This window comes from Numenius arquata, chromosome 1 (genome assembly GCF_964106895.1).
Source record: "Numenius arquata chromosome 1, bNumArq3.hap1.1, whole genome shotgun sequence".
Classification (NCBI taxonomy): Eukaryota; Metazoa; Chordata; class Aves; order Charadriiformes; family Scolopacidae; genus Numenius; species Numenius arquata.
This window is the reverse complement of record NC_133576.1, coordinates 7,386,516-7,410,373: the sequence shown is the minus strand read 5'-3', so window position 1 is coordinate 7,410,373 and position 23,858 is coordinate 7,386,516. Positions and strand designations below refer to the sequence as shown.

At 38.6% G+C, this 23,858-nt stretch overlaps 1 protein-coding gene across 2 annotated transcripts in view; it reads right to left on the bottom strand.

Annotated features, from left to right (window-relative positions):
• PHF21B (PHD finger protein 21B) overlaps window positions 1-23,858 on the bottom strand; it is a 167,837-nt gene that overhangs the window by 33,269 nt on the left and 110,710 nt on the right. For both annotated transcript variants that reach the window (XM_074152327.1, XM_074152335.1), the window contains one exon: window positions 7,339-7,431. In XM_074152327.1, coding sequence (XP_074008428.1) covers window positions 7,339-7,431 — 93 coding nt within the window. The remainder of the gene's footprint in view (window positions 1-7,338; window positions 7,432-23,858) is intronic.

The following is a 23,858-nucleotide window of genomic DNA, read 5'->3' as shown; positions in this document are numbered from 1 at the left end:
CTCACTTCAATTTAAATATAAAGTGTCCATGAAGCCTTTAGGCACAAATGAGTGAACACCTGTCCGCTTTCCTCCTATCCATATACTTTCATAGGCAAGCTCTGGACTAATCCATGCAGTTGGGTATTCACTGGACTCAAACTCTGGTCACTTTAAAGACCGTGGATGTCACTGCTTTGTACTGTCCATCATTTTAAGAGCTTTTTCTGCTTTTAGACAACAATCCTAGAATCACAGAATCATAGAATGGTTAGAGTTGGAAGGGTCCTTAAAGATCATCAAGTTCCAACCCCCCTGCCACAGCCAGGGACACCTCCCTCTAGATCAGGTTGCTCAAAGCCCCATCCAGCCTGGCCTTGAACACTTCCAGGAATGGGGCATCCACAGCTTCCCTGGGCAGTGTGTTTCAGTGTCTCACCACCCTCACAGGAAAGAATTTCTTCCTAATATCTAAGCTAAATCTACCCTCTTTCAGTTTAAAACCATCATCCCTCATCCTAATAACAGTATATTATAATGATTTGACCAGCCTCAACTCATTTACTGGCCAAAACCAAAAAACCTGGAAGACAAAATAATAATAAAAATAATGACAAAAATCATTTCTGTCTGCTGACAGCCTGAGCATATGGAAGCACAGAAGAAGCTCAGACATCAGGAGATTAAAATGAAGGTTTTAGGGACAGGAAGTAGTGCAGTGAATTCCTCCAAGCCTCTACTGAGGTACTGCAGACACAGAAAATCTTCCTATCTGCCTGTCATTCGGGCAGAGGCCTACTGCAAGCTTGTTCAACTGGCAGGGAGCCTCAGAGACACAGCATAGCTCAGATCCAAGCCAGACATGGATGCAAATGAAGTCAGTGGAGAGAGGGGACATTTCTTCTCATCTTCCTGATACTCTGCAAAGCAGTATTTGACATGGAGAAACATCAGAGTCTTCACTGGGAAAAAGGTACCATGTCAGATGTTAAAATGGCTTGAATATTTCATGGGGTTGTATGCATACTTTAGGCTCCTACGTGCAGACTATCATGGAGATCTGTCTTCCATGGAGGTCATTTTCAAAACGTTCATGACGCTGATTGGATCTGAAGATCTTAAGCATCAGTAACAGCCAGTTCTGCTTCTCCGTTCCTACAACCCTAGATTGGTTCTCTCATTAGGAATAGACAATTGGCACTGAATGTCAGAAAGGCAGAGGTAACAGAAGGAGGTAGTTTGGAAAATTTGCATCAGGGTGTAGTCCCCTTTGATACATCATATGCATTCATCTTTGCCCATACTGCAGAAGACCGGATTTCTCATCACTGCCAACCTCTGGCATACCACCATCCACAAGGAACAGTTCTTATCACACCACCTTAGTCATACCTTCATCCATCTTGGCTGCCATACAGCACTGTAAAATACATACCATGGAGCACTCCAGATACTCCAACAAGCCCACACCTCTCAGCAACACAGGCTACCTATCAAACCTATCCACTAGGATACTAGTGCGTAACTGAGATTGCCACAGACTTTTCAATATAGTACCGCGTCTTCATTCTAATCTTCAAAGCTCTCTCTGTAAAGACTTAGTATGAAAGGCCAAGGTGGCCATGCATCTCTGGTGCAGGGAGGCTCTACAGCAAGGCTGATGCTCATATAGGCAGGCATCTCAACCTTCTTCTCTACAAACTAAGGGCATAAGCCTCATCACTTTCTACAATAAACATTTTCTATGTTATACTCCTTTGACAGAAATATATAGTGGCATGCAATTAATAGTAGCATGCCTATTAAAAATAAGCCGACTGATAAAAAGGAACCCTAACCAGAACTCGCAGCTGCACGCACTTCTTCCCAAAGGGAAAGGATGAGAGAAGAAATAGCTTACAACAGATGTTAATCTTTGTGCTTAACACATTACCGGAAGGTGCTTCAAATACAGTGACAAGCACAGTATAAAAGCTTATATAGAATAAAACAGATTAACAACTATATTTATTAAGGGCTACATTTTCAGCCAGGCCTCTGCAAGCCTTTCTTTTGAAAAAGCAATTTTGTTTCTGTTTTCTGCGCATACAGTCAATGAATATTAAATACTGTTGCAAAACCCTTAGCTTGGTTATATACCACGCTGATTAAGTTACCTTGAATTAGATTATCTCTCTTCTCCTCCACTAGCATTCCAACACATCCCTCTGGAAGCGCTGAGGGTTATATACCAGAAAGGTGCATGACATCCCTTAGGGGATTATAGTTCTTTTCTCCTCTGATATTGTAATAATGACTTTACCCAATTCAATTATTCCTTACTCAAACAAACAATAAAGTGCTCTTGTCTCTCCATTGCACAATTCTGTGTAACTTTTTATACAAACATGTCTATCTGCTAGCTTCTTTTCTAGTTTCACAAAAGGCTGAGTTGCATTTAGTAATATTTTTCCACTTTCTAATGGCTACGCACATAAAAAAATCATTAAAAATAATTACTTTTTTTTTTTTTTTTAACTTATGATGCAAACAGACAGAGAGGCTTTGCCACAGACCAGTCTGTTAACACATTTCTTCTACAGTACACAGTAGCATCGCAATTTGGGTTCTGTCTACAGGAATCATTTTCCTTTCAAGAACTCCTCCAGAAGCCCTACCACCAGGGAAGAAGTAGTGGTTGGTTTTGGTACACATGTGAAGAGAAGCAGCTATCAGTGGAGCTGTGCTCATGAGAACTATGATAAGAAATTTGAAAAATGAGAACTTGCATTTAAGTTTTGGGAACATCTAGAGACCACAGTCTCTGGCTGGGCTTACACAGTACCCAGTGATGGATAAAAGCACGGCAACAAAACAGCCCCTGTCCCAAAGCAGCCTGCAGCCCAGTGGCCAAATTCAGACCCTACTGAATTATACATATTAAAATCATTACAGAATATAAAAAATAAGTAGCACTTGACAGCAGGACTGGCTAGAGTCAACTGAAAAACATGCACGTTTCATCTAAAGCAGTTGTGTGTAACTGTTTCTTTTCAACACTAACCTGCATGATAGCTCCACCGCAGGCACCTTCTACGCAACTCTCTGCTCTACTCTAATCAGCAATGTCACGAGCAAAGCCATCCCAAGCCCTGCCTTCAACCAAGACTGGAAAAATAGGTCAGGGAAATAGCATTATAATCTGATTTACTTGCTATTCAAATCACCACAGTCTCTCCATTAATTTGAATGAGAATTGGATTGGGCCCAAATTACTGACAACAAAATGGGAGGTTTATTTTAATATCTTCACCATTTTATTTAAAATCTTCCATTCGAAGAACAGAAATTAAGATTTCCCACGTGCCTTCAGGTGGCTAGAGTGCAACTTAAATTTTTATGTAAACCAGCTCAAAATAGACAGACTGTCTGCATTGCAGTTGGAGCCCCAACCTGACATAAGGGCACTCCCTCCTCACAGTTGATGGGTGCTACAAAGCCGAGGAACAGCTCAAGAGTAAGAGAGTGCACCACCCATGGGTTTGAGTAGAAGACCTTCATGATTTGCTTTAGAGTGCAGTGAAGAGTCTGCAGCTTCAAATCATCTCACCCAGCTCGAAACCTCAAAGGCCAAAGTAAGAAGACAAATATCTGGAATTCATTTCCCAAACATCACAGCTCATAGCAGAAATTTTGTTTATTTGATGGAAGCAAAAATAACTTTGTATTCTGTAAAAAAAAAATTTTAAAAAGAAATTTGAAAAGGTCTGCCAAAGAGGCTTGTTTTGGGAAATAATGAATGCCTAAAGAAATACTGTTTGTATTGTGCAATGAACTTGTAATTAATGTTTGTTTGCTCACCATTTAATAGCCGTTCTGCACTAAGTGATGGGATTTTGCTGCCATTTGTGAATGTGCAGATTTTGAAACTTCATTCCCCATATGGAAGAGCTCCCAGGGGGTCATATCATAAACCCATTCAAATGAACAAAACAAATGACAAGTATCTGTACAAATGTGGAAAATGAGAAAGCTGTATGTATTATTTTACGTAAGTATAGTTAAGTGCCTCAGTTTACTTGTGTGGTATTTTCCTGCTTCACTGCACAGAGGTAAATCAAAAGAGGCTGTCTAGATGAGGAAAATGAAAGCATCAAAAATATGAAACTCCTTTAGATGTGATGAGGGGCCCTTAAATAGAGGAGTCCCCTGTTTCTTTCCAGCCAGCCTGTCAATGTTTATGCCTGTCACAACTACATCTAAATCTAAAGGGAATCTGAAATCCCCAAAAAATTATGAGACAGGCCAAAAGGAGAAATGTCAGGTAACAATCGGTGGTGCTGTCAAGAATGCAAACGCTAACCTGGATTAATCCCACTTACCTACATGTGCCTGAAACAGAAGTTCAATCTATCTGGCTAAAACTGAAGCCACTTCCAGAGGGTGACTCAAAGACACACAGGCTCCTAACATGGCAGGGATCCCAAAAGGGATCCATCTAGGCCTTCCACCCTTCTAAAGACAAGAAGAGAGGCAGCAGCACACAGAGACAAGATTAAGCCATCTTAGGTGATTGCCACCGTGCCCACCACTGCACTTGCACAAACTACACCTAGACTTAGCTGCTTGAGTAAATAGGCAGGCATGCAGGCAGCCTTATCGAAGCCTTTGCTGCTATGGTTTCATTGCTATTAGGGCTCTACACAATTCACTGTTAAAGCTAGACTTCGCAGAGACGCATGTCGAGGAAGGTGCAATACCTGGCAGCACAAGATTCAGCCCTAGCTAACACGCACAAGTATGGACATTGTACTGCTTTAATTCTTTGAGCAAAATACTGTGGACTTCTTGGTAAAGGAATGATGAATATTGTTTTTTTGAAAAAGCTGTCCCTTTAATTTGCTGCTACAAGGGCACCCAGAGTAAAGGTTTTAGCAGATGCCAAACTCGGTTGGGCCCTGCTTGTTAGTATGCTTGGGAAACCGTGGCAAAGCTGCCTCTCAGAAAGTCAGTTCTAGAATGGTAGGATTTTGCCACTAACTCAGAGGAAGGTACAGGAGCCATGCCTGTCACTCAGGAGGCAAAACGAGGTTAGTAGCCAACCTGCTCTGTAACCAAGTCTGATGCATAATAGCTGAGAGGACATGGACTGTGATCGGATTTAATTCTGCATTTTCCAGCTCCTACTGGAAGATATTATATGCCCCTTAATTTCCAAAACAATTTTTAATTTGGTGCTTGTTTTCTCAGAGCTATAAGGGAGAAGGCATTATTTTACCATAATGGGTTCATGGTATTACATGGCCTTGCTTCCTGGCATTTTTGTATTTCCATCTGAAGTTTCCAGTTCTCCTGGACCACAGATACCTATTGACCCTCAAAATTTGCCAGTGATGACAATGCGCTCGCCTGCAGTTATTACAAAGGAGAGCTTTCACAGTGATACAGTGCTGCAGCTCACTTACAGTGGCCTCCTAGATCACGTGTGTCCAGTTGTTTCTGGGGAATGACAGCTTTACATCACTCTGATTTATGGCTATATTAAATGAAGGCATTTGACTACTTAGTTAGAAGCCAAACTTTCCACTTGTAGATGAAAACTTGATCTCTCTTAAAATATCCAGCAGAAAGCTTTGATGGGTGGAAGGAGTTCCCCACTAGGAAACAATATGGAAATTTTAAACCTCTCTGTAAGCTTTGTGTGCGAGAGGAACAGATAGACCATGACAAACTGCAAAGGAGGACACAGCCTGTAAAAGGGGCAAGATGTTGTTGAAGAAGGAGGTATTGGCCTGTGAAAAGTCAAAAAAAACTCTGAACTTAAGATTTATCTCTGATAATGTGGTCTTACATACAGCTGCCTACTTTGTTTTTAGTTTAGACAGAAATGAGATTGCTGTGTGGTCATTTCCCATGCTATCTATACGAAATAGAAAATTTAGTGAACTATGGCTTGGGGCTGCTAAGGAAAGGTTGGTGTTTCATTAGTACTAAGTATGATTGCATAAACAGGTCTGAAATTGAAGGCTGTGCTAGGAAAGGAGTGAAACAAAGTGAAATACAAACACAAATATTGCCATGAGCTAACAGCAAGACAGAAAGGATATATGTTCTTTTCAAAAAGTTGAGGAAATCAGCTTCCTCTGCTTTTTCCAATTCTTCAAAATTGAATCTAACACCGAATAAAAAATTTTCTACTTAACAAAGGTATAGAACATGGATGCTTCTCTAAGTGCAGCATTTGCAATGCCATTATCATTGCTGAAGCATAACCTTAATGATAATTTAAGCCCCTGTTACAGGTCTTTCAGCTGCTCTTGAACCTCATCTATTTTCAGGAGCAATCTGCTCATCTTTGACACCTCAAAATGGCAGAAATCAATGTGTTATTATGCTGTAAGAACAACTGAAAAGCAAAGTCTTGAACTTGATAAGAAAACTATAACCTTCCTTTATGTTCACAACTTTGCCTTCCACAAAATGTAATTTAAAGAGAGAATTTAAGAACTTTATCTTGGAAATACTCCTTCCTCCAGGCAGATTTATCTCACAGATCTTCTGCTAGATTCTGCCACCAAGAAAATATTAGGGAAAAAAAAAAGGAACAATAGGAAGACCCAACATTGACTTCAATGCTAGAAAAGTGTTCACATATGAGAAACAGACCTCTAAGGGCCACACAGGGACAAATATATTTATACTTAATAATCATGAATCCAAAAAGCAAACCATAGAACTGCAGCAAAACACTTGTTGAAAATGACATCCGAAATTTTTGAGAAAGAGGGTTGAAATGGGGAATAAAGTGTATGGTTAGAGAAACAGTGATCAATATTCAGAAAAAAGAACACGGTTTGAAAAGATTTTAAAAATCTGTGAGTGTAACTCTCCTTTCAATCCTACCCAGCCAATCTTGCCTCAGTCTGGCACCTGGGTTAGTTGGGCCAAAACTTTATACTGGGGTAGACAGGGATAAGGTAAGTAAGTTAGTAAAAGAAAGTGTGAGGCTAAATCTTGAACAGAAAGGTCAATACTTCCAGCACTTTTTTTAATTACAGAATTGCAGATTTTCACTTCAGTGATTTGTGATTCATCTTTTAAAGCATAAATTTACATTTCACCGTATGTACTTTGTTCTTCCACAATGAATCTACACGAATTTTTATAGTTTTTCATTGTGCTAATGGTATGCTTCCAGAAGAAAACTTATTTATCTTTTTTTTTATCAATTAGAGAAAATCACAACTGCACTGTTCAACTCACTGAAGGTGAGTCTCTATTCAGAAGTGTGCTGACCTACCCAGGCCTGGGCACCGGACACAAACAAAGTAGAATACATCTAGAATGACACAAAACCCACTTTCGAACTGTATTTTGTACCTGAGGTAGCACTGCTGGTCCTTGTCCTGCCAACCTCTGCAAGGAGCTGACCTGAGGAACCTTAATGGGCACTGCAGTGATAGTTCCCAAAGTCTGTTGGAAGAAAAACAGTTGAACACAGTTTAAAACAGTTGCACAGCTTCCCCAGATACTATCTGCTCGACCCAGCAGTTCCCCTTCCAGCTCTTTGCCTCTTCCTGACTTATGATGGAAGGCTATAATACATCAGTTCATTTGAAGCTCTCTCTCTTCTGCCTAAAGAGTCAGAGACTCTTCCTTCTCTTTAACCTTCTCTACAAAGCACTGTTAACTAAAGCCTATTATCTCCTTAGAGCATTTGGTAATTCTAAGCGCAAAGGATACATCTCATTGTTGTGAAGTTTTTTTGGTACACAAAGAAAATACAAGTGTCATGCGTGCCATGGCTGAAGTGCTGTCTAGGCACTAGCTTGTTTTCAAAAGGGATCTGAAGAAAGGTGAAACGCGCCACAGTGAAACTTCAAAATGTTCATTGGTAAGATGATGCATTTCATGGAAGCCAGGGTCACAAGAGAAGTTCACAGTGTCTCAGTAAATAGTAAATACTGAATTATTAAAACTGGAAGTTACCTATAAATCTACTACAGCACACTGTAACATAACGTTTAGCTAAGACAACATCCATTTGGGCCAACACAGCAGCTATTACTGTGCATATTTATTTTCTCTACTCACCCTTGTCTAAGTTGTATAACAAATTTATTCAAAGCTTATTTAAGATAGAATAGAATAGAATAGAATAGAATAGAATAGAATAGAATAGAATAGAATAGAATAGAATAGAATAGTTCAGTTGAAAGGGACCTACAATGATCACAAAGCCCACTTCAGGGTTGTCCAAAAGTTAAAGCATATTGTTAAAGGCATTGTCCAAATAGAGAGGCATCGACCACCTCTCTAGGAAGCCTGTTGCAGCATTTGACCACCCTCTTGGTAAGGAAATGCTTCCTAATGCCCAGTCTAAACCTGCTCTGGTGCAGCTTTGAACCATTCCCACATGTCCTATCACTGGATACCAGGGAGAAGAGATCAGCACCTCCCTCTCCACCTCCCCCTCCTCAAGAAGCTGTAGAAAGTAATGACATCTCCAGACTAGACAAACCCAGTGTCCTCAGCCAGTGTCCTCAGCCACTTCTCACAGAACATTCCTCTTCCAGACATTTCACTAGCTTTGTTGCCCTCCTCTGGACAAATTCAGATATCTCAACATCCTTCTTAAATTGTGGGGTCCAGAACTGCACGCAGTAGTCCAGGTGAGGTCACACCAACGCTGAAAACAGCAGGATAATCACCTCTTTTGACTAGCTGATGATGCTGTGTTTGATGCACCCCAGGATGTGGTCTTCCCTCTTGGCTGCCAGAGCACACTGCTGGCTCCTATTGAGCCTGCTGTCAACCAGCACCCCTAGATCCCTTTCTGCAGGACTGCTCTCTTCCAATTTATACTTGTACCCTGCATTACTCCACCCTAGGTGCAGAATCTGACATTTTGATTTGTTAAAATTCATCCAATTAATCATCACCCAATGCTCCAATCTATCCAGATCCTCTGCAAGGCCTCCTGTCCCTCAAGAGTGTCAACAGCACCTCTGAGTTTGGTATCATCAGCAAACTTGCTAATGGTGGATTCAACTCCTGCGTCCAAATTGTTGATAAGTCCTGTTGTACAGGACTGGCCCTAGAATGGAATCCTGAGGAACACCACTGGTGACCAGTTGCCAATGAGATGTAGCCCCATTCACTACAACCCTTTGAGCTTCAGCCAGTTCTTCACTCAGCACACCATGAACCCACACATTCCACAGCTGGACAACTTGTCCAGAAGGATGCTTTGAGGGACAGTATCAGAAGTCTTACTGAAATCCAGAAAAAGTACATCTACCACCTTCCATTCATCCACTAGATGGGTGACCTTATCATAGAAGGATATCAAGTTAGTTAAACAGGACTTTCCTTTTGCGGACCCATGTTGACTGTGCCTGATGATTGCATTATTCTTTAAATGCCTTTCAATAGTTCCCAATATAAGATATTTGAGGCAACTCCTTCTATAAGCAAATACATTGCTGCATTCTACATAAACTTTACTTTGTAGATGGAGAAATGGTACTTTTTAACCCAGTATTATCTTTAACCCTTACAAATACAGATGGATACCAAGAGCATGCAAGTTATCTTTCTGTAATACAGAGTCAAGTACACACAAATTTTCCCCTCACCAAAAAATCTCTGTGTCTGTTTAGCTCCAATCCTTTGCTGACTTTTCATCTGTCTGCAGTGATAGATATCTATAGCTGTAGATTTATGTGTTCTGCTATAGATGGTCTGAATGACATCTCTTTTTCAAGCCTCATCCACAGAGGTTCCTAAAATACTGGATCTGAGATGTTGTGTAACTTGTACTTTAGTTTCTTCATTAAAAAGACAGCTTATAAATTTAAGATTTGGTCATAGGTCTAAAGAACATAGCTAACTTTTCCCCTTCAACCTCTTTCATTCCTTCATCCTTGATTACAGTTCATATTTTGGTTAACTGGCCAACATTCTTATGGCAAGGTTTTATAACTTCTATGTAATGTTTCTTAATTGCTGTTAAGACAACATGGCAATATAAGCAAGCACATGACTGTCATTACAACAGCAAGAGACACTTAGTCACTGATCACAAAAACTTATCAGGCTGCTAGAAATAGCTACTAAGGAAAGAAAAATAGATTCAACTGAATTTCTCTAAATTTAACTCCCCTCCAAACAAAAGTATCGGATCACAACCAGTAAAATAAAGTATGGTAATATTACCCCAAGCTGGTAATGAAATTTGTCAACAGAAAGGAAACTATAATGTAAGCAGCTCAAGGAAAGCAAAACTGTGTCAGGTCCATGCAAATATGTTCTCCTCAGACCTGAATAACAGGCTGGTAAACAGTCTATTTCATTCTAACTACAGTGTTTTATAAGAATACCATGCATTTGCATGCAGAATATTTTTAATAAACTTGTCCTACAGAGTTTATATTTTTAACTCTGCTACTCCTCTTGAAGACATTTGGGGGTGTGATGTTATATATTCAGCAAAGATTAACATTTGCATAAGATTTGCCTGAGCTAAACAACAAGGAGAACTCTACAGTCATAAACATGCAAGACAATTTTTCCTGAGTACTCGTGGATTATCAGTACCCTGGATTATCTGTGGAAAAATATACTCTATTAAAATCCTGTCTTGAGCTAAAGGAGGGGAATGGGGTGGGTGGCTGTGTCACAGAAAGCAGCATTTCCACCCATGGATTACAGAACAAGTAAGTTATACTTTCCTGCAAAAGTAAAGGTATTGGCAGCAGAGTGAGGAACAGAAGGGGGTATTTCCACCACAGTTATCCTTACAGGGTGACACATGGAATAAAAACAATGGGAAGGATACTATAAACTATCTCAGTTAATTACTTCTTTGCGCTGTCTACCATATCCCAGCCTTACACGTTGGGAAGGACAATGCGATGAATTCCTGCAGTTTGGAGAGGAGATCTTGAGCTGCCACCTGCTGCTGTTGCCATTTATTAGATGTATCACAACTTCCTGCTTTATATTAGCATGAACTAAAATTAATTCAGCCCAGTTATTTGCTTTTTAAGGTGAATACCAAAGTGAACTTTCCAACCCACATTAGAGAAACTGAAAGGTTATCACAAGTATGATCTACATTTTCCCTCCATCCCAACACTGCTTATACACGCAATGAGATTTCTTTGACAATGCAGCGAAGCCTGAGTTTTCCCTGGAAACACTAGGAGCACCACAACTTCTCCTGGACTGCACATATACCCTCTACAGAAAGTTAAAACAAGAAGTCCTTCCTTCTGGAAGGTCAGGCTTAAAGTGTGGCTGCACCTCTCATCATTTTTATATATGCTACCTCTGACCTTGACACATTCTGATATTCCTATTCCTACAGGTACATGTAGATTTGCAAGGATTTTAAAAATGGCCAACAGAATATTATGTATTAAAATCCAAAGTGCCATCATGGAAATTTGGAATTGGCTATAAAGATAAGATCAAATTACTCAGAAGTTAAATAAGATACAGTTCTCAATTGAGGCACAAAACCTCAATATCTGAGTAACAAATTTATTTCCTTATACTACTACAAATACCAATCACAAGGGAAAAAAAACCCAACAAACCAACCCTGTCTAGAGCAAAGTGCTTTTGTCCTGTGAGGAAGGAGCTCATCTCAGCATCCTTGGGCCAATTCCCTTTTATGTTTCAAAACACTGAACCATTGCGCCAAATGGAATGGGAAGGAGAGAAGAAACAAGAAATGCCATAAAACTACTCTGCACTCTTCTCTTAGCTTCACTTGAGGACAAAGCCAGGATGTATTGTCTGTGTGTATCAGAGAAATGAACTATCATTAGTTTTGTCACCTGCACTCTCAAAAAATTCGTCAGATTTATTTTCTTGAAGTAGGAGTTCTGCAGCAATCTCGAGAGAACAAAAACAAATTATGGCATTCTCAGGTTATGAAATTTTCAGTGACAAAGATGCAGCCTCCTGTTTACAAATGTTTTTATAGTAAGAATCTGTTATTTAATATTCAAGGAAACAATCTCAGTATAAAAATCATATAGCCAAGGGAAAATTCAAAACTTTAATCTCACATTAATAATAGCACTATAGTATGTTCAGACAGAAAAATACCTAAGAATCCATTTTACTTTTCACTATTTGCATTGGTTTGTTATTGTTTCCCAGCTCAGGCAATAAATAGTTCAAGCTGTTATATCAGCAGAATTCAATGACAGAAACCTCTGTACTTTTCCTGTAACGCATTTCATCTGTTATCTCAGGATACTTCACCCAGGTCAGTGTTATTGTCTCCATTTTAGTGATGAAAAAAATCGAGATTTAGAGGTAAAATAATGTTGTCAGGGTTAGACTGTTGTACAGGTGGAAATGCAAGCCAGACTTCTTACTTCCAATGTCTCGTTCATGTGATTGATTAACCTCATCTCATCTGTTGATGCAGAGTTACATCTGAGTCGCCTAATTTTTAGGTCAGTTTTTAATGATCAGACCAGGATGTCTCCATGATGATGGGCGAAAGAGGTGAAGTATAAAACAGAGGGAATCGCAGTTGCTGTCTCTCAATGAAGGTGGTGCAGGTGCTGGAATGGATGATTGGGCAGTTCAGCTCTGGGTAAATTTTTCAGTGCATTTCAGAACACTGCTTTGTTCCAGTTTAAGTGGTAAATAAACAAGCAGATAAAACCACTTACCTGGCTGATAAAAAAGTAAACGTCCTTATCTGATGTTCTTGGCCAGGCAGTGAGAACTGGACAAACTCCCCAAGGCTCGAGCTATAACAGGACAAATGCTGCTCACACTCACCTTAATCCTTCAGTTCTCGCTGGGTCCTCAGCTCAAGCCCGTGGGCTGCAAGGGGTGAGTAATCACTATAACTTCCTCCCAAAAAGGGAAATAAACTTTTTTACCTTCTGTTAACATTGCCACCTATTTTCACTCACAAACTGTCCAGGCTTGCCATGGTGAGCCTGGTGGATCAAAGACTCATCACTCACTAATTCCACACTATCACTTTCATCCATGTGGGCCTTTTTTTTTTTTCCTTTCTTTTTTCCAATTTGTCCAAAGAACAAGCCGGTGCACATTCTTATTCACCTTTAATTAACAAGCTGAAAAGACATTTTTCTGGCAATGCCTGACCTTTAAGCACTTTGTATGAATTTATCGATACCAGCAGAAACAATAATTTAAAAGGTTATTTTATGAGTGCTGAATAGTTTATGGCAGCGCTTTTGTCAAGATAAATGAGTTTCTTATTTCTACATTTACAGCTCTAAGCATTTTAATAAAAAAGGTCCATAAAAGTCAAAGATTACTCCAAATCTCTCCTCTATCTAAGTCTATTTGGGCTTTTCTGGTGACCCCCGAAACGCCTACAATGTGGAGGGAGCACTGAAATGTGCAGTGATGGGGGAAAGTGAAGGGCCAAGTTTCAGTTAGCCTCAGAATTGTTTTGATTTGATTGTATGCATTTAAGCCAGATTTGCTATCTTTATACTCAGAATTTTTTTCAAATAAAAGCAAATTCATCAGGTATATTTCCTACTGTGTAATTCACTAAAGTTTACATCCAGCACCACTTCTTACCCCAGGCAAGCATCTGGGAGCTCATGACCCCTTGCTAACTCCTACCTCAAGCACCAACTCCAGGAATAGGAACCTCAGCCACTACATCATCCACTGTAGGAGTTATTGGCTAATGAATACATATGGCTGCAACATAAACCACTTCCAAACCCCCGTCTTCAGTGACCTATACAGAGCAGACAGGTATCTGGCATGTCAGGGGCGCCTCTTTTGCTTGAGCAATCCACAGATGCCCTCAGACAGAAATCTCAGCAGGCCCACTGTGTCGGTGACTTGCAAACTCAGTTGTTGGGTAAATGTCATCCAGTAGCATGCTCCAAAGGGTCACATTTCAGATTGCAAAAACAGGTGAAAAGATGCAAATGAAGTAATCTTTTTCAGTGGTTAGTTTACTCACTAAGAAAATAACAATGATAAGTATTCAAAAAAAAAAAAGAAAGTCAACCCAAAAGCCCCAAAACAAGAGGGCAGAGTTGCATTAAAAGACAAAAAAAAAGCAGTTCCTCCCACATAAACAAAAGAAAACAAAAAATTTAGAAGATATTGCCAAGTGCAGTTAAAAAAGACAATTTTTTGCCCTCCATTTTTCTATTAATACCCAACAGCATTGTAATTATTTGTTCCAGTTTTTCCTATGCTTCTCATGCATTAAATCAACACCATCGCTAGATCAAGGCTCTCAAAGAGAACTGAGGGACAGAAGTATAGGGATAGTGGCAAGTAGAAGACATAAAAAGTGAAACGAAGTATGGTATGGACAGAGAATAAGAAGTTAAAGGATGAAGGGTAGAGATGGTTAGAGGACAAAAGGATGCTGAAGCAGAAACAAGGATGAGATTTACATTGCCAATGATCAGATTAAGGGCCTACTGTCTATTATGTTATAACTTCTTTAGTCAATGACTGAGTTTTTAAATCCATGACCTACGCACATTTGTGATATTAGTACACTTCTGCATTTCAGCCCTGAATGAATACATATATATATATACACAGATATGTATCTCTGCTTTATTGAAATATACTTACATTTTACTCTGTTTGGGTAAATATATTTCTCAGACCATTGCTATGTTTGTTTTGAATTACAAATTCCTTCCCCCCCTCATTTGAATGTACTAACAAATGCTTAAGGACCTGTTCCTACTATTCATTATCCATACAGGCTCATTGTGGAGCTTGGGTACACGAGCAGTTTAGGATTAGATCACAGACATAAAATTGTTAGGGGACACAACTCTCCTTCCATTCCAGAATTACACCAGTGCAGACAAAATCACTGAAGTCAATCACTGAAGAGAATCAGATTCAATGAGTAGCAGAAGGTTAAATAGCCACATAGTTTCAAAAGCCTTTCACTACAGCACGTTACCAAAATACTTAACTCAGGAACATATGGGTTTGTTATATCTTAGGAGAACAGTTCAATTATTTGAGTTCAACTGACACTGCATTGCTGTATTATTTGCAAACTATTTTATACTGACATCAATACTCCAGCACAAATATTGTGTTCCTACAATGTATTATAGAAACACTAATCTTTTTCTTTTTAAAGTACATATGCATCTCTCTAAGATCTAGGTCTTCGTGTTGCAAATAAGACACCTAAGCTATTAAAAAAATGTTTTTGTCTGTTATGTGTTCAATATTGGCAACAACAGTTTTACAGAATGGATTTTTAATGTGGTAGTGACAGGGGAACAGATTGCTATGGCAACAGCAAAGATGAAAATTCTTAACCTGAATGGATCGTCACTGAAGTAATTGCAGGGTTTTTTTACCCATTCTACATCCATTTTACAACTTGAATGCTGCATTCAACCTTGAGCTTGCTTTATATAAATGCCAAGCACTATATGCAACCTCCAAGTTCATCTGACAAAACTTGCTGCACCTTACCTCACTAATCCAGGATAGTTGCTGTCCTATAGTTAATCTAAACACCTGAATGCTATTATTTTTCCATATACTCCACTAGTAAAAGCACTGTACATTTGGAAATAACTTTGAGGCTCCTGCAAGACGTGTATTCATACACATTTTTTCTTTCCTTCTAGACTTTTACAAAAATCTGCCAAATTCATTCTTCATTTTCAAAGCACGGTGAAATCACTGCACATGGTATTTCTAATAATCTGATGCAATAATGGCCTATTTCAGTTTCACACTCAGATTGTATTCCAAAGAGACTGCACTTCAGACACATATTTTGTGTACAGTAATTTAATTGGGATTTCATAGAAATTTAAAGATTTCTCTCCCAGCTTTTAAAAGTGTTTGTTTTCCCCACTTCCTTTCTCTCTACTCAGAATTCATTAATCATGCTCTTGTATGCACATTTATTATTGTTATGAAGTAGATAATCAGAAGCACAAGTCCTCTTGCTTTTTTACAATATCAGTATTTTTGCAACCATCCTTTCTTTGGGCACTAAAAATACCATTTCAACCAACCCTCATTATAGCCAATTAACAACAACTCAAACTACGCCAGCTGCTTTTGCACTGAAACAGCCTACAACTGCTCTCGCTGCCTGTTATAAGGCCCAGTATCCAGACAGCAACAAGCAGCAGGAGGCAAGGTACCACCTTAAATTCCAAACTTGCTTTGAAAACCATGGTGTGACCAAATTCTTAATTGTTGCTGAGGTATTCCTACTCATCCCTTTCACCACCACTCATCTGCAAGGAAACCCACAGTGGTATCAAAGCTCATGAGGGTATCAGAGAAGTACCTGCAGAGATAAAGCAAACAATTTTCTGCTATTTCCATGTCACTTAAGTTTTTCACACCACCATCTAATTTATCTCTGCTTCTACCACAGCTCTCAGACTTTTCAGACCATTGTCTCTACTTCTTACCACTTGCACATTCCCATCTGGGTAAACTCAAAATACAAATTCTGTTTGAACACCAGGTGGGTATGTATTCTGGCAAAGGAAAAACATGATGAATAAAGTTCATGAGTTTTCCTGGTTTAGAAATCCCACTGGTTACTTATGCAAGAGGACAGATAGTTGTGCCGAGTACCTGCTCTTAAATACAGATTACATCACATTATTTTATTTACTGGTTAGTATTTTTTTAAGGCGCCATTATGTTTATCAAAGGAAATAGTCAGGATTTTTCCACAGTCATTAGACCACACTCTAAATTTAGGGAGGAGGTGGCGTGGGAGAGAAGAAAGTTTGGCTATGTGAACTGCATTAGCATGCACAAATCTGTTCTGTGATTTGAAGCTTTATTCAGAAATCATATTCAATTAAGTCTCCTCCTTCTGCACAAATGAGTATAGTCTCACTGAGTTGCAACACCACCACTCAGCAGCTGTGATCACACCTATAGTCACTTGCTCAGCTGATTCATAAAAGATTTGCTGTTTAAGTACTAAACTGTTCTAGGTTGATGTTGTTTTTAATGACTAATGTCTTCAAATTACTTATTCTCTGTTCACAGTCTGCAGAAATATTTCTGAGTAAAGGGAAAAATACATGCATGGCATGTCGCACAAAGCAGTTTCTAGACTCTCCCTCAAGCGAGTGCAAGCATGAGTGAAAAGCTTCATCAGAGCCCCAGCAGCTGCTAAAGTACTACTGCTCTACTCCAGTTGCAGGACATGAGGATTAGGGTATGGAAAGAGAAGGTAGCAGGACAGGAGGAAAAAGAAAGGAGGAAATGACCATCATTCCTTAGTGATTTAGGAATCCTCACCTATCAGAAAGGGCCTTGCAGCCTATTAGCAGCCACTGAAAAATTAAGATTATCTTCCGAATTATTCCACTTTAGCACCCATAGGGCTCAGAGCTACTTTTGCAGTTTTTGCTCTGAGTTTTATTATGCATTCTTCAGTCACCCTGAAGAACTGGAAAACATGAGGGAAGTCACAGCCTGAGATGATCTAATTGCTCACTGCCACCGAGTCCCTTTTGTCTGAGCTGAGCTAATTCAGCTTGCTAACCAGGAAAAAGACAGTTTTCTGCTAGTTGAATTAGGTTAGGAAAGTATCCAACAGCCAACAGAATAAAGACTAGGGAAAAAGCAATGTTTCTTAGCTGGCGGGGGAAGAAGGGGAAGACAAAAACCACAAAGGCAGGGGAACAGAAAAATGGAATGATGGTTCCAATGTTTTTGGAGAAAGGAAGCTATTAAATCAGTTCAGCCATAATAACTGAACATTGTTACCAAAAGTAACTTCCTTGAGCGTAGAACTTGGGGAAGGAACATGAAGGCTTTGCCTGAACTCCATATAAAGTGTGTATAAATATGACTGGTCCTAAAATTCTGCTGTTAATATAATTAGTTAGAAAAAAGGAAGCAATAACTTTCCCAGGAAATGTTAATTTGAATGTGCAGAACATCCCATAAGCTTGCTTTATTTTTTTTAGGCAAACTGCTCAGCAATATTGGGCCACTTGCCCATCAACAAAACCCAATGGAAAATATTGCTTTAGTACAGCATGGCTGAATTACTGTTGCTATTGAATTCTTAAGTTTGGCTTTCTGCAGTTCTAAGATTGCAGCTGTGAAAAATCATTGCAGGTATTGCCACGTGGGTGCCACCTTCTAATTAAAAGAAAATACCAAAATACAGCAGCACTTTATTTAGTTTTGGAGGGTGACAAACTCTACAGTATTCACTTATGAATGTAATTGATTCTCTGATGATCCAAATAAAAAGGCTGATCTTCTATGTTGATTTGTTCAGACAGTAGCAGGATTTGGCAAATCTATGCTTATATAAAGAAATTCACAAATATATATGTAGGATACATATATATACACTATATATATGAGAATACATGAACATACGCTTCAGAGCACATAATAATATACTACACATAATATTTTTCCAGTTGTAAATAGATCAAAGTGAGCACCCGTGTTTCCCTACAATGACAGAGCCAGGAAATTTTAGAGTTAGTAAGTAGAAAATCTCCTCTTCTTCCTGAGATGCTGCATTAATACTAGCGCTAGCAGAACTAGCCTTGTAAACACTAAAGTCAGCAAAGTTTCTTTTGTTTCTGAGCCTAGAAATTGTATCTGTTTCTGGATTGCAGAACTTATAAGAAGAAAACCAGAAAAAAATCAAACCTATCTAGCCCGTGTGACTTTTTCTGGCTTCTACTTAGGATGTTTCATCCCACCAGTCCCAGATAAACCTGGATACTGGAACATCTCCCAAGGTCCTAGGAGGCTCAGTTTCAGAAAAAGCCCCAATGTGCCTGTGCCTGACTTCAGCTAAAGAGTTCAAAATCATCTTCTCAACCCCACTCCACTTAGCTGCTGTCAAGACAGCTTGAAGACGGTAAAATCCTCATGCGCTTCAGATTTAACCAGTAATACCACAAATAACCATAAAATACCATTAATACCATAAAATAACCGTATTTTCTGGACACCTGAAGGTTTGCTTCTCTGTAAGCCCAAAAACATCAGCTTTGAGGTGTCAACAACTCAGTACCTAGAACTGAATTCACAAACACATGAAGGTATTGCACGGTACAACGTCCAGCTCTTATGTGTCTTACTGCAGTTCTTAACTAGGCATCCAAGTTTCCCTGTGTAGGGTATCCAAAGGGTATGACGAGGTACCTTGGGAAGAAATTTGCAAATCAGCACCCTAGGGCAGAAGACAGATGTCTATATAGATGATGAGATAGATGTGTTCAATGGGAGGGTTTTACTGCATTACTGACCCCAGGCCTTGGTACTTTGCTCTGAAAGAGGAGAGCTGCTTCATTCCCATTGGGATTCACCTCCCTGAACCCCCTCCTGGAGACTAATCTGTGTTCAACCACTTTCCTTCAAAACACACTCCCAGAAAGCTGTGCTTTCCTTTCTCCCTCCTTCCCATCTTTCCCTTCAAACATTTTCTCAGGAGTTCAATCACCTGCTCCAGAGAAGAAAGATTTCAGTTCCTACACTCACACATGGCTCTGTAAGCCATTTAACTATCAGAACATACCCGCGAGAAAGACTCTTCTTCCAAGCTTTTCTGCTAGATTAGTCAGCGAGAGAAGAAAGAATGTGGTCATGTGGCCCAGTGGTTAGAGAACACTTGGGAGAAAAGACAACAATTCCAATCAGTACTTTGGCCACCTTGTTGTTCAGCCCTGTTAACACGACAGCACTCCTTACAATGCCCCGGTGCAAACATTTTGGCACATAGGGAATATGTCTAGTAGAAATAGAGACATTTATGGATTTCACCTGGGTCTAAAGTTGAAAGCTACTGAGCAGAGTTTGAGGATCTAAGTTTTGAACTCCGGACAGGGAGGTGTACTTCAACACTGAAGTACTTCCAAAGATCTAGTCTAAATCTCTTTTGCTAGAAATTAAAGACATGGGGACAAATATGTCCCATGTTTTCTGCGTGCATACTTTGCAAATTAGACAGCACAACTATCATGTTTTCATAAAGGCAGAACCATGAACCTTTATGAGTCTTAACTCAGTTCAATGAAGGTCTGTGCATGTACCTGTATGGAGATCATTGCAGAGATCAGAACTTCAACCCAGTCACTCCCAGAGCTAAAAGGGGAAAATTACATTTTTTTTTTTTTTTTAATTGAATAATGGTATCTTAAATCCAAAATAATTGCCAGGGGGATACAAAGAGAACTTTACTACCTGAAATGTCCATTAATTTTTTAGACTGACTGGCTTTTACTCAGAGTTATTTATATCATTCCAGCAGTCCAAAAGGCAAAACGTTGGTAAGGGATACTACTCAGATCTTCAGTTATCTTCTAACTGCAGACATGAAAGTTCTGTATAGTCTACACCCTGACACTGTAAATCGAAAAATCATAAGAATTAGGAAGAACAGGTCACAAAGATATTTTTTTTTTAAATTAAAAAGATATTTTAAAAAAATGTAATAATAATAACAGCACACAGCCTATTTATCATATTGTTATTAGGAAAATTGTTAGAGACATGCTAGTGATGTAATCTTGTAGATTAACTCTGCTGGTATCAATCTAGCTTCACTATATGCGACTTCAGTGGAGATATTCCAAATTCACACATTTGAAAATGCTCATAAAATCTGTTGAGTAATATTTTGTTATTAAGAAGACTTATAAACTTAAACTAATTGAGGACATCGTGTATATCAAGACATAGGTCTTACAAATTCAGAAACAACTTCTGGACTCAGACTAGAGGAACCAGAGTTTGAGCTCGCACTCCTCAAGACTTGAGAACAAAGTGTAAACACTTTGAGCCATCGTAGAGGTGGTTCAAAGACACTTTCTCTGGCTTTAAAGCCCACATTAGGAACACAGATATAGCAGAAACTTGAAACTTTTTATCTTCTCATACTTATTAGGGAGGTTGGCTTTTCCAGCAACACTAACAAATACAGTTCCTAATTTTCCACATAACAAGAAACATTAAAAAGTGATACAAGTTGACAGAATATAGATTATTGGCTTATATTTTGAGAAGACAAGTGCAGGGGAAAACTAATATAGTAATGTTTCACTCTGAAGAAAACATTGTGAAATAAGCAAATACAATGGTGGGATTTTATTAGAGCAAATGCTAATTACCACATGCAGTCTTCTGAAATCATACCCCATAGTATCCCTGCCAAATTTCTACAATATTCTCATAACTATTATGCTAATTTAGCTGTCTTATAAAAACATGTTAGTGTACTGTTCCTTTAAAGAGAAATTAATATTACATTAAATTAAACAAGGCTGACTTGTGTTTTTATTTTACACCCGTAAGGACAGTAAAGATTTAAGGTAACACCCTTAAATCATCATTACCACTTCAGCAAACTACTTAAATCTTAACAAAGCTGTCATGCACTTTCTGGTATTACCTATTCAATCACTGCTAGTTCAGTGATCTTGTATGTAAAAATGAACTTATCTCCAATCCAGCCAGTCTCATTGTTTGATTCAGTGAGGGATGCAACAATCAAATTGTTTGTAATATCACAATCCATCACTATACGTGCAAATTTGATGTCACTGAACTGGGGTCTTAATAAAATCAAACATGAGAAACAGGCTAAACAGAGGTCTATAATGGATCTCACTGAGAAAAAAAAAAAAAAACCAAACACAAAACCAACACAGTTGTACCCATTAATTAAATGTCTTGTATAAAAGCAGTAGGGACATGTTCTTGCTTTCACTGGTCAAATCTCCAAGGACAATATTTGACCAAAGCATTAGAATAATCAAAAAGATTAAGACCCCAGCACAGAAAAGCAGGTAAATACAAACTCAGTTACAAGCACATGATTAATCCTACTGAAGGCATGTGAATTATATACATGTTAAACTTGGGGTAATGCTCAAGTGAAGGATAAACTGGAACCTGTTTTCTGAAATTACTGATATTGAAACCTGATTGTAAGAACAACAAGAAGAATTTTGGTTTGTCTTACCTTGCCTGGTACCTGTCTTATTTTAAAAGGGTCTATGTTTCAGTTTTCATAATGATAAAAATCCAAGTCCAATGCAAGCCTTTCTACTCAGAGAACAAAAATGTGACTCAAGACTACAGTGCACCTTCTGCACAAGCATCATCTACACTGAAGGAACATCAAGCCCAAGCGTGATTTAAAAGCAGTCAAAGAAGAAACAGGCTCATGATAAATAAAATAAAAGTTAGTAACTAGTCTTTTCCCACCCATACACACATATAAGAGTATCAAAAACACACGATATAGCTGTTAACAGGAATCCGCCAACACTCTGTCCTTGTCACTGATGGAAATTGAAATATATCTGTCTTGCCATTCAGCTATTCTCTAAATTTAGAGATGAACAAATTTGGTTAAATTTGGATCAGATCACTTTCTGACTCACATTAGCCTGCAAGTTAGCAATCCTTCACGCGTCACACAAAAAAGGCCACTGAATGTAATACATAATCTCTTACCTTTTTGAGGCACTGCACGTAGTCAAAGCAAGGAATACAAAAATATATCGTTAAACAACAGGAAACCCATATAAACAATTCTGACATAAACAGCAGAACAGTGCTTATGTGTTGAAATATGCATTCAGAGAGCCAAATCTTTAAGTAGTGGAAACTCACACAAATCCATCATTTTGAGCACAACTCTCTAGGTTCCTAGGCAGCAAGGGTCTGTCCTTCCATATAGGAATATCTCCACAGACAGATTTTTTTTTTCTCTCTCTCACATACACAAACACTTTTAATTGCTTATTGTGTAGCAATTTAACTTGACTTTTTATAAAATGGCTGTGATGTGAAGAAAAGATAACAACTAAACCCTAACATCAATAAGTGCTAATAAATATTAATATAACATAAGCACCACTTTTATTGCAATGTGAAACCAGTTTATTATCCACAGATGAAATCAAATTGCTGCCTTTATTACTGTCAGGAATGACTTCTAAGATATTTCTATTTACTACTTGAGTATTCATCAGCACTTTGTATTTACAGCATCTAGTCTCTCTCTCTCTCTCCCTACCCCCTTCACACACCCCCCCCATTTATACATAAAATAATTCAAGAGCAGTATTTTCTGGTACAGTTTTCCAATTAATTTAAATATAGACACAAATGCACATTATGAGACTAGTAGCAGACCAATTGCCAAATCCTGATACAGTTATAACACCAACAGGAAATCTTATCATGCCTATATTTGCAATATGAACATTGAAAAGAAGATAAATACAGAGTTTGTAGTCTGGTATCAAACACTCAAATTCCTGCAAATTATTCAACTACCCCACAAACTCTGTGGATAATGAAAAAACCCCACCTTTTGACGATAAATAGAACTAAGACGTTTGGCGATATTCCAAACCCTTTCATTTCCTAAAGTGGTGCCTTTTATTAAAGTAACAGCACATGTAGAATAAGTGGATGTTTTTATGCATCCTGTAATTTAGAAAACCTAAGAGATGATTTCCCCACCCCCAAAGTTGATCATCTTTCATTATTACAAACTGCACTTTGAGTTTGAATCACACAGCCTTCAAATTTTCTATCCATCCCCTCGCATTCTTGCTCCCCCATTTTAAATGGAACTAACGTGAAAATTCTGACATTTTCAAGAATGCTTGCCTGGTAATTTCTGTGAGGCACAGACAGCCTCCAATTACAATGAAATAGCTACAGTGTATTACCATTTTTAGAGCATTCTTTGGTTTTCTGAAGTAAATCAAAGCTCTCCATGGGAGCTACTCTGATTAGTGTCAAAACAATAATGTGCTATAAACTCTTACCATTAGAACAAGGGACTAGGAACTTTGTTTAGATGAATGATATATAAGCATGTATAAAAATACCACAGA